The sequence below is a fragment of the Myripristis murdjan genome, chromosome 17 (genome assembly GCF_902150065.1).
Source record: "Myripristis murdjan chromosome 17, fMyrMur1.1, whole genome shotgun sequence".
Classification (NCBI taxonomy): domain Eukaryota; kingdom Metazoa; phylum Chordata; class Actinopteri; order Holocentriformes; family Holocentridae; genus Myripristis; species Myripristis murdjan.
In genome coordinates, this window is record NC_043996.1 from 396,895 (window position 1) to 409,578 (window position 12,684).

Below are 12,684 nucleotides of genomic sequence, written 5' to 3' on the forward strand. Positions count from 1 at the left end.
AATTTAACATGCTCACAGGAAACGCAGGGAACACATGGCAGGAATGACAGAACATAACACACAACAATGAACCGGCAAGGAACAGAACTCAAAACAGGACTTAAATACACAAGAACTAAATAGCTAACAAGACACACCTGGGGAAGGGGCTGGAGCACAGGACAGGAGAACACAGAGGATAGGCCGAGGGAAACACTGGGAGGGATCAGGACAATCAGGGATAATTGAGGACGGGTGTGGCACTGGGAGGGGCAAACAAGACTAACCAGACACAGGTGAAATCACTAAAAAAGAACCAGGCAAAGGAAACACATGAAAACAGATACATGAGACCAAACAAAACACACAAAAGAAACACAAAATCATGACAGTCTCTGAGCTCTGCAGGCAGTTCCTCTGACCTCATGGCTTGGTTTTTTGCTCTGATATGCATGTCAGCTGTGAGGCCTTCTATAGAGAGGTGTGTGCCTTTCCAAATCATGTCCAATCAATTTAATTTAGCACAGGTGGACTCTAATCAAGATGTAGAAACGTCTCAGCAACCATCAAGAGAAATTGGAGGCACCTGAGCTAAATTTCAAGTGTTGTTGCTAAGGGTTTGAATACTTACGTCAATGTCATATTTCAGTTTTTCCTTTTAACTGAATTTGCAAAAATTTCTACAATTCTGTTTTCACTTTGTCATTACAGGGTACTGAGTGTAGATGAATGAGAGAAAAAAATGAATTTAAGCAATTGTAGCATCAGGCTGCAACATAACAAAAGTGAAAAAGTGAAGGGGGTCTGAATACTTTCTGAATGCACTGTATATATAAAATATACAAATAATGAGAAAATACCAAGCTGCCCCCTGGTGGTTGTCGGTTTATAGTTGCAAGGAGGTTTAGTCATGAGCCCTCCATTACAAGTGAATGGGAGATATGTGAAATTCTCCTAAATGTCAAGCAAAAATGTTTCACCACTACTACCTATTTAGGACAATTTGTCAGGCCATTCTGAGTCTGTTGAGACCCGTTTTTTTTTTTTTTTGTTTTGTTCAAGTCTATTCATTCACATCAGACCTTCCTGACTTTTTCTGACAAATCAGCAAAATACAAATGCACTTGGACTTACTACTTACTTACTACTTACTGCTTACTTATGACTTACTACTTTTTTACATCCATAGCAGATTTTTTGTTAATGGGACAATCTGTCATTAGTTGTTGTTCTAATCACAAAATTTCCATAAGCATGGTTTGGATATGTGATTTCTTCCTCACTGGAAGCAATCCTATTCACTACTACTGGAAAGAGCATAATTCTAATTGGAAGGTGTGTAAGCTGACCACTTGAAGTGAGGGGGAAATCTCTGTCTTGGAGCTATTATATACTATTTGTTTAAATATGAATTCAAATCAGTGAAGTCCTTAACACTATGTTCTAAATGTGAAAAAAGTTATGTAAATGTCACAGGGCAGAAGTGTGTTTTTATGGTTTTATTTTGTAGTGCTTATGCATGCTTTTATGTTTTTATTATTTATGTATGATTTTATTTGAATTTGGTATTTGTTGTGTTTTTATCCCTGGTTTTATTTGGATGTTTGTTTAGACACACTTCTGGCCTTAATTGGCACTTGATTTGAGTTAGCTGGCACGTGTAGTTTTTGGGACTGACAGCTTTGACAGCCACTGGAGGAAGGGGAAGGAGACTTCCGCAGCCAATCAGTGCTGGAGAGGTGGGCCTCACCTGCGGGGCGGCAGGAAGAAAAGGTCACAAGGCAGGAAAGGACACGAGAGAGAGGCTAGAGAGCTGGTGGTTGGCGGTAGTAGGATAGCATTTGAATTACTTTTGACTGGAAATCTTGGAAAACTGGAATAAATAAAGGACTTTGGCTTTGGATAACGGACATCTGGACTTGGTAACAGTATCTGTGGGTGTTTGGGGGAACAAGGATTCGGAATATCGACCGATGGCCTGTACAGGTCTGGATCGGTATTCAGGTAGTTGTTCCAAACAAACACTGACAGGATGGCAGCCTTGGAGGAGGAGGTGGGAGATAACATCTGTGATATGTTTAGTGATGAGGGTGAGATAAGGGAGCGTGAATGGCAAAGGGTGGAGAGGGGGAGCAGAGGAAAGAAATGAAAGAGGAGATGCCAGAATCAGGATGCTACTAGTAGCTCAGGTGGAGGATCAGAGAGTGAGGGAGGAGGAGAGAGGGGAGAGAGAAAAGAGAGAGCAGGAATAATAAATGTTATTGTAAGATTTGAGGAAGAAGGGGGCGTCAAGAAAATGGATCCTTTGAAGTTAACCAAAATCATTCAGTCACAGATGGGAGAAGTAAGATATGCAAGAATTCTAGGTGATGGGAATCTGTTAATTGGATGTAACTCGGAAATGGAGGTGGCTAAAGCAAGAGTAATGAGGAGTGTTGGGAAAGTCAAAGTGGCAAAAGTGGTCAAAGTGGGAGAACGAAGGGATGATGGATGTAAGGAAGTTATTACCGGAAATCCACTAACAGTTACCATGAAGGAGTTGAAGAAAAACTTGAGGGTGGGAGTTAAAGTCATAGATGCAAAAAGAATGACAAGGGGAGCTGAGAAAATTGAAACTGAGACTGTACTGTTAGAATTTGAAGCTAAGGTTATACCAAAGGATGTATACTTTGGGCTTATGTGCTACAGGGTAAGGGAATTTATACCAAAACCACTAAGATGTTTCAACTGCCAAGGGTTTGGACATGTGGCTAAGGTGTGTAAAGAAAAGAGAAGATGTGCTAAATGCAGTGGAGATCATGAGTATGGGGAGTGTGGAGATGGAGTGAGGCCAAAGTGCTGTAACTGTGGAGGGAATCACAGTGTAGCCTATAGGGGATGTGAAGTGATGAGGAAAGAAATGGAGATACAGAAAATCAGACTAAAGGAAAAAGTATCTTATGCAGCAGCAGTGAAGAAGACAGGACAAGAAAAACGCAAAGAGGACAGCCAAAATACAGCCCAAGTGACAGTGACTAGAACAGAGGTGGATAAAAGTAAAACATGGGTAGAAAAGAAGAGCTTGGTTACCTTTATTGCAGGAGTGATTAATGGAACAGCAGATGAACCGACTAGAACTGGTAGGATTAAAATAATCGTCACAGCAGCAGTACATCATTTGGGTATGAGGGGGTTGAAGTGGGAGGAGATCAGAGATGAGCTAAATATTCAGGCAAGCCAAGAGACAGCATGTGTAGGGTAATATTATTATTAACTATGTTAATACCCCAGTGGAATGCTAAGAGTTTGATTGCAAATGGGCAGGAATTTAAGAAGTTCATTGGTGACCAGAGAGAAAAAACAGACGTATTATGTATTCAGGAAACATGGTTGAAACCACACCTAGATTTTGTTCTATATGGGTATGTGTCAGTCAGGAGAGACAGGAAAGAGACAGGAGGAGGAGGGTGTGTGACATTTATTAAACAAGGGATCCCTTATAGAGTTGCTGGGATTGGGAAATTATTATAACCCTTGTAAGCAATAAATAAAGTTAAATAAAGTTAAATAAACTTGAGGAGATTGAAGGGCAAAATAGTGCAAATATTGTGTGGTGTGGGGACTTCAATGCACATAATACATTGTGGGGGTGTGAAAGAACAGATGCTAATGGGCAAGTGATAGAAGACTTGTTAGATGAAAAGAACTTAGTCTGTTTAAATGATGGAAAGAAAACTAGAATTGATGTTAATACAGGAAAGGAGTCAACTTTAGATCTAACAATAGCCTTAAATAATATAGCTCCCATATGTGAATGGAAAGTATGTCAGGAGGGAACAATAGGAAGTGACCATTACCCGGTACTATGTTGGATATACACTACTCACAAAAAGTTAGGGATATTCGGCTTTCGGGTGAAATTTCAGGATGAACCTAAAATGCATTCTAACCTTTACAGGTGAACTTAATGTGACCTTCTGTAAACTTTTGAATGCACATGTCCAACTGTTCAATGTTTCAGTACTTTTTGCACAAGTTGCTGTTCTCTAACAAGGAGTTTAACAGCAAAATTCACATCAGGTGTTTGATGCTCCAGCTCATCGAGGTCGTATCATTAGGGAATGGCTGCTGGAGACTGGGGTACCTCAGATGGAGTGGCCTGCACTTTCTCAAGACTTGAATCCCATAGAAAACCTATGGGATCAGCTGAGTCGCCGTGTAGAGGCTCGGGCTCTGTACCCCAGAACCTCATTGTCCTGAGGGCCGCCCTTCAAGAAGAGTGGGATGCCATGCCTCAGCAGACAATAAGTCGACTTGTGAACAGCATGAGACGTCGTTGTCAAGCTGTAATTGATGCTCAAGGACACATGACAAGTTATTGACACTGACATTTTTTGTTGTGGTATATCCACCACTGTTGTTGGCTTTTGTTTCAAGAAATTGTTTGAGATGAGGAAATCACCAGTGTATGCTTCTACTTAAATGCCCTACTTTCATGATATAATATCACTGTAGCGTGAACATTTTACATTTTCCATAAATTTCACCCAAAAGCCAAATATCCCTAACTTATTGTGAGTAGTGTATGTTGATACTCCAGTGTCAGAAGTAGAGAGGGGTGGGAAGTGGATTTTTGAAAAGGCTAAATGGGATATATTTGAAAAAGAATGTGATGAATATCTGAGCCAGGTTAATGATAGCATGGACTTAGAAACAATGGAGGAGGAAATAAGGAAAGGTATTAGAACAGCTGCAATGAGATCCATCCCTAAGAGCAAAGGAAGAGTGAACAGGAAGGCAGTACCCTGGTGGGATGAGAAATGTAAAGATGCAGTGAGGAATAGAAATAAGGCATTTAAAGTATTGAAAAGAACACATAATTATCAACACATGGTAAAATTTAAAAAAGAACAAGCAGTGGTAAGGAGGACAATAAGGCAAGCAAAAAGGACGTATTGGAGACAATTTTGTGATTCAATAGGGAACACAACCCAAGTAGGTGAGGTGTAGGGCATGATTAGAAAGATGGGAGGGAATAGAAGGGACTGGAGTTACCCAGTTCTAACACAGGGAAGTGAAGTGGCAGTAAATAATAAAGAAAAGGCGGAGTTACTAGCGATAACTTTTGTCAAGGTGCATAGTTCTAGTAATCTATCAGAAGAAGGAAGAAGGGGCAGAGATGAAACAAAATCTGAAAATATAGGTGTTCTAAGGAAAAAGGAAAATACAGGAGATGAACAGAATATCCCATTTAACATTAGAGAGTTAAAAAGAGCATTGGCTAAAGCTGGTATGACTGCACCAGGGAAGGATGAGATATGTTATGATTAAACATTTAAGTGAAAGGAGCCTAGAAAAGTTGTTGATGCTGTAAAATAAAGTGTGGGAGGGAGGTAGAATTCCTATAAACTGGAAAGAGGCAGTCATAGTCCCAATAAGGAAACCAGGGAAAGATGCAAGTCAATCAACCAACTGTAGGCCAATAGCATTAACATCACATTTATGTAAAGTTATGGAGAGGATGGTAAATGAACGATTGATGTACATTGTTGAAAAGCAGGGCATAATTGTTGGATGGCAAAGTGGCTTTAGGAAAGGGAGGGGGACGTTAGACCCAATAGTATGTTTAGAGGATGAAATTAGGAAAGCCCAATGTAATAAAGAAACAGTAGCAGCCGTATTTTTTGATGTTGGGAAGGATATGATATGCTATGGAGGGAAGGGCTACTAATAAAGTTACACAAAATGGGTGTGGGAGGCAATATATTTAATTGGGTGATGGATTTCTTGAACAAAAGAAGTTTTCAAGTAAAGATAGGAAGTGAAATGTCCGGTAAATATGAGGTGGGAAATAGATGAGATGTCTAATAGGACGGGACTGGGGGACAGATGTATCAGCATTAAAGTATATATATGTAGCTCTCATCAGATCTAGGCTGGATTATGGGAGTGTAGTATATGGTTCTGCTGCAAAATCCACATTACAGGCATTAGATGTGGTTCAGAATATGGCCCTCAGGATCTGCATAGGTGCAATAAAAACATCACAAGTGTGTGCTGTGCAAGTTGAGGCAGCAGAAATGCCACTTTGTATACGCAGGAAACTACTTTGTGTGAATTATTGGATGAATTTGGCAGGACATGGTGATAACCATCCAACTAAAAGAGTGCTGCAAACATGCTGGGAACGGGAGAATGATCAGAAATCAAGTTTTGGATGGACAGGAGACTTAATGGCAAGAGACTCAGGGGTATATGAGCATGAGTTCTGCCCAGCAGTAGTATGGCCTACAACCCCAGTGTAGGCATTAGAGCCATTAGAAGTAGATCTGCAATTATTGCAAGTTAAGGAAAAGAAGAAAAATGTAGATTTGGTAGAAGAATTCTATGCATATATTGAAAGGAAATATATAGATTGTGTACAAGTTTACACTGATGGATCCAAAGACCCTGTGTTGAATAGTACTGGTTCTGCAGTAGCAGTTCCTAGTTATAACATTGGTATAAGTAAGAGAACGTCAAGCTTCCTTAGTGTATATACAGTTGAAATGTATGCAATTAAGATGGCAATAGAGTGGGTGGAGCAAGCCAAAGTTAAGAGAGTACTTATATGTAGTGATTCATCAGCTGTACTGCACAGCTTGAAGGATGGAATAGTTAAAAATCATCAAGAAATTGTTTATGAAATATTGGAATTGTACACAAGGGTGAAGAGAGGGGGCACTGAGGTAATGTTAATGTGGGTCCCAGCACATGTGGGCATCCAGACCTTAACCCCATTGAGAATCTTTGGGATGTGCTGGAGAAAGCTTTGTGCAGCGGTCTGACTCTCCCATCATCAATACAAGATCTTGGTGAAAAATTAATGCAACACTGGACGGAAATAAATCTTGTGACATTGCAGAAGCTTATCGAAACAATACCACAGTGAATGTGTAATCAAAGCTAAAGGCGGTCCAACAAAATATTAGAGTGTGTGACCTTTTTTTTGGTGGCGACTTTTTTTTTGGCCAGGCAGTATAGCCTATGTAATCACATCAGGGTACTACCATAGGCCTACAATATGAACTTATATGAAAAAATGTGACCTCATATACCAAATATATTGTAAAAAGCACGGAACGCTCATTAGCTATAATAGAGAATGCTGTCATACCAAGATAAATGTTTAAAAGAACACAGAGGCAGTGTCTTGCTAATAACTAAGGCTAATAATAAAAAAAATATATCAGCATAACTTATCAACACCATGGGAGGATGCCAATAAACATGTCATGGACACTATATTTAACCTCTTAAGACCCGAGCTCTTGTTTGATATGCATTTTTTTTTTTATTTCTCTTTGCTATTTTGGCTTATTGGACCCTGATAAGTATAAAAACTAAGCATCATCTTTTTACATGGTGTAGTTTTAGAGAAAAATGACACTGGTTCTCAATTTCCTTAAAACACAATAAAGTCGCCTTTGTGTAATAGAGTGCAAAAGTCTTTGGTTCCACCCTGAAAATTGCAGTTTTTGTCCTGACTGCTTTGTCTTGTATTAATAACACATACAAACATATTTTGACCATGTTTTGAATATCACAGTGCAAAAAACAAAATGAAGTAACAACACTGTTGCCCCCTTTTGACAGTCACAGCTACAGTAAGGCATCATATGCTTGTAACAAAATATAAAACATTCAAAGCATTTTGCATTGTCACTGTTGCATGTTGCATTGTCACACGCAGGTAAGCAGAATTAACTACTACGGTAATATAAGCCAAAATGTGATGTCCACCCATGTGTACGCCAGGTCCTAATAGGTTAAGTTTTACGTAAGGTATTTGCAATGACAATAAAGGCATTCAAATATAAATTCAATTCCAATTGAAATATTTACTGTCAATACTCTAATACTCTTAAAAGGGTCTAATGTTTAAATGTACCTGATAATTTCTTAATTTCTTTGTCCTTTGAAATACAGCCACCCCATCATTACAATGGGAACTTCCCTTCTCAAAAAGATGCAGAGAAACTAGTCCATGCATTTATTACCTCTAGGCTGGATTACTGCAATTCCTTCCTCTCAGGCTGCCCCAACAAGTCTCTAAAGACTCTTCAGCTGATTCAGGATGCTGCTGCACGTGTACTGACTAGAACAAAGAAGAGAGATCATATTACTCCCATATTAGCTTCTTTGCATTGGCTCCCTGTAAAATCCAGAACAGAATTTAAAATCCTCCTCCTCACCTACAAAGCTCTCAATGATCAGGCACCACCTTATCTTAATGAGCTCATAGTGCCTTAGCACCCCACTAGAGCACTGCGCTTCCTAAATGCTGCCTTACTTATCCAAAAGTATCCAAAAGCACGATGGGAGGCAGAGCCTTCAGCCGTAAGGCTCCTCTTATGTGGAATCATCTTCCACTTTGCGTCCAAGAAGCAGACATCCTCTCTTCCTTTAAAAGTACACTTAAAATGTTCCTTTTTGATAAAGCTCATAATTAGGACTGTCCCATATTTCTGCTGCTATAGGCCTAGACTGCCAGGGGCCCTCCCATGATGCACTGGGCTCTCTCTCTCCTCTCTCTCCTCTCTCCTTCCTCACATATCCATATTCCATTAATGCATGTTACTAACTGGCCATCTTCTCTCTCCCCCTTAGTTTTGTGCTCTCTCCTCTCCCTTCTCGCTTCCTCTGTCGCTTTTAAGCAGGTATTTCTTTTTTTCCACATGTATTTTTTATTGGGTGGTTAGTGCAGCACATACAATTTTCCAAAATTAGACTTATCACCCAATTTTTTTTAAAAAGAATTTTAAGAAACGTAAAACACATAAAACACACAAAGTGACAAACACCCCCCCCCCCCCTCTCTCTCTCTCTCTCTCTCTCTCACACACACACACACACACACACACAATATACAATCTATTGTATAATATACAATCTATATTGTATATTATATATTATATATTGCATGGGAGGAACCTTGAAAAAAAGTCAAAACAAGGGATTTTTCCTCCTGTCTCACTGTGCTACATACAGCAATGCATGATCAAATACATAAGAAGTTGTGGAAAATAACCATCCCCCATCACTGTGATATAGAAAGCTCATTACATCTTTTAGCTAAGAATTAGAGGGGGGTGGTTTTTGATCTTTCCAATGAAGTAAAATACATCTACAGGCTAAAAGAGAGGCAAATGCAATAATACTGCTCTCCTTGACAGTGAAACAGGCAGATTCCTCAGGGACACCAAAAACAGAAATTAAAGGGCTAGGAGCCACATGTGACAAAGAGCATCTGTCACACTTGTCACTTGTATTAAACAGATTGTTTAGTTTAACTTTACACAAGTCTGTCCTGTGTAGGACTTTGAACTGTCAGTCAGTCAGTCAGTCATCTTCTAAACCACTTATCCTCACAAGGGTCACAGGGGGTTCCTGGAGCCTATCCCAGCGCACATAGGGCGGAAGGCAGTGAAACACCCTGGACAGGTCGCCAGTCCATCGCAGGACTTTGAACTGAATCAATGTCAAACTGGTGCAAGATGAAGTAGTAACCCTGTCCATGGCTCTCTGCCACCATTCACCTGAAAAAGTAGTGCCAAGCCCCTTTTATCAGGTATTTCTAACTGCCAGTGGAGATGACAATGATGACAGGATTAACGTCACCATGACTGACATTATTCTATGGGTCACAGGCTGTGATAAAACTGTATCAATAAAGGAATCAATAAAGAAATAAAGAAATATTGGTATACATTGAAAAATAAATAAAAACCTGGGTAAAACATTCATTTTAATTAAGTTGATTCATCCTATAAATGACAAGGGAGAGTGTTCCAGTGTTGAAGATCAGACTTAATTTCCTTAACCAGTTATACAATGTTTTATTTCTAAAGGAGAGAAGCTATGGGAGATGTATACCCAAATATACATCTCCCATAGCTAATTAATGGAAGGACTCGCATAATTCCGTGAAGAAATCAGGATGCTTCTGTCTGGACACCATCTGTGAGCAAATAATCTAGTCTTTCTCTTTTTTTTTTTTTTTTTTTACTTTTTTTTTCTTTTCTTCACATATAGACTATTCTGATCATGTCAGTTTATTTTGTTATTAAATAGACTTTGCTAACATAAGGTTAGAGTTCTGTCGTTAGACTTGATTTGTTGTTGTTGTTGTTGTTGTTTGAAAAGCGCTGCCGACCTCTGTTTATGTGATATTGTTCATTATGGGTTTTCCATTATGGTCTTAGTAACTCATTCATTCATTCATCTTCTAAACCGCTTATCCTCACTAGGGTCGGGGGGGTTGCTGGAGCCAATCCCAGCGCTCATAGGGCGAAGGCAAGGCCAGTTCATCACAGGGCGCCTTAGTAACTTAGTTCAGTAATTTTTGTTTCACAATTGCAGTTCCCTGGTGTCCCCAAGAGAGGGCATAATCATAAAACAAATTAAACTCAATTTGTATTATGTAGTAGGCCTGTTTCTATGCAAATGACAAATACTGGGACAGTTATTAGGAGTATAAGCTTTGTTACAAATTGCAGGGTAGCAGACAACATTACAGTTAATATATAAGTTAATATATAATATGCATGCAACTTTTGATGCATGCAAATTTCAACATACAAGTTCACAATTTTTTCCACAAGCTCACATCTTAGTCTACAGGTGCTCACATTAAATCTACCAGCTCATGCTTTTTGCATTACATATTTACCTTCATAGCTACCAAGTCCTGGTTAATTCAGCAGCAAACCCATACACAGGTTACTGTGTTTTTGTTTTTGTATTTTTAATTTCTTTCTGTGCACAGCTAAATTCTGTTCTAATTTTCTGTAGCTAGTTCTAAAATGTATGTTTTATTATATCTTGTTGTACTTAGTTTACCTTCTGTTTTTTATTTTGTGTCTTACTGTTTTAATGTCTTATTTTCACAAAAGCCCTTCTTGGGATGGGTGTTGCAATTTAGCATCAGCTATAAACACTATGATACTTGCATCACATAACTGTTGTACATTGTATCTGTCCTGATTAATAAACCCTAATTAAATGTTGTCTGAGGATTTGCTGCCATTTATAGGTGTAGGTGTTGCCAAAATGACACATTGAAAGTTTCATACACAAATATTACAACAAAATTACCAGTCCCTGAAGGAATATTATAGAAATCCTATCAGAAAAGTTGGCTACAATAACAACACTAGAGCTATGGGAGTAGCCTCTGTTATATTGGTACCATACGAGTTACCTTTAAATAAACTTATGAAAAGTTCATACAAACTCATTACTGAATGGACTGCCACTAATTGACATAATACTTGTTTACTTTATGATGTCTATGGATATTCTGATTTATCCAGATCATCGTTCTCTTTGGGCAAAATTGAATTGTAGGCAACTGGACTTGTATTTGTCTTAGGAAGACGTTTCGCCTCTCATCCAAGGGGCTTCATCAGTTCATGCGCATCGGTCTTTCTAGTCCGCACTAGTCTGACAAAGACAGTGGAGGAAGGTCCAGGTATTTACTTTATGATGTAAATATGTCGTCAAGGACACTTTAACTCATTACTGAGTAGCAGTTGAGTAGCCTACCACAGACACATAATTAGTCTCCCCGAATACATTTTTTTTTTTTTTTTTTTTTTATCGCGGAAGTAAGAACGAGACTTCTCTCGCGCACGCACATACACGCACACGCACACGCACGCACAGTTCGCAGTGGGCAACAGTCTGCGACACGTCATACAGAACATTTTTACGTTCAACAGTTTGATGCTCATGATTAATATGACCTGGAGTTGACTGACAGCATCGATTGAATGGGAAAGGGCAGTGGCTTCATGCACAGAATTGTTAAACTTGATTTTCTAATGAGTTTTTTTTTTTTTTCCTTTTCTGAACATTGTTGGACAGATGAATCAGATTTGAAGTAGATTCAAAGAGGACTTTTAGTGTCTTTTGGATGCGTTTGGAGGGCGGACGGCTTCTTCTTAGTGAAGTCCTCTTTTTGCATACGGACTCATACCTGCGGGCATATTCATTATTACGTGCTTTCAGACCGTCATTTATTTTGCTCACAGAGGACAAACGTGACATTAATATTTAGAGACTTTTCTGGACTTGGTCGTCAGCTGAATGATTGTGCAGAGATGGGCTGCATATTTTTTCTGCTGCTACTATGTTTGGCTGTAAGTGGAGTTTATTCTGCCCAAAATAACGCTCTGCAGGCAGACCGAGAGGCTGATCCATCCCGGGATAAGACGCTGATTACAGGGGTGACAGGGCGTCGTAACCCGGGAAGGGATGCTCCTACCCAGGCTCCAGTGGAGGACCACCGGCGGGGAGAGGAGCTTCACACCACAAGGAGAGACCCTCATGTCGGGGTCGGAGAGGAGCAATTTATGCCGGTGAGAGATGATCAGCCCACCGCCGAGCCTCTAGAGGATGAGCTAGACAACCAGGAGAACATTATGACCCAGGTCAGTGTGACAGATACTTAGCCGATTTTTGTCAAAAGTTTCATGCGCCGAATTTCATTAATAAGATTGTAGTTTAAGTTGGCCTTGCGTATCAGGCAAATTTACACGCCTTGTGGAAGATACATTTGAAGATTTGTTAAGTCAAAAGGAGCCACCCTTCAGTTCGGCATACACCCAGCAAATGAAACAGCATTTAATTCAGTCAAAGCTAAACTTAAAGCTAAATTACCTGCTGTACCACAATACAGAGTGG

The 12,684-nt window shown here is 39.5% G+C and overlaps 1 protein-coding gene across 1 annotated transcript in view; it reads left to right on the forward strand.

The window, feature by feature from the left end:
- Positions 1-12,101: 12,101 nt before the first annotated feature.
- Positions 12,102-12,684, forward strand: part of olfml2bb (olfactomedin-like 2Bb) — a 43,602-nt gene continuing 43,019 nt past the window's right edge. The window contains exon 1 of the mRNA XM_030073912.1: positions 12,102-12,431. Coding sequence (XP_029929772.1) covers positions 12,102-12,431 — 330 coding nt within the window. The remainder of the gene's footprint in view (positions 12,432-12,684) is intronic.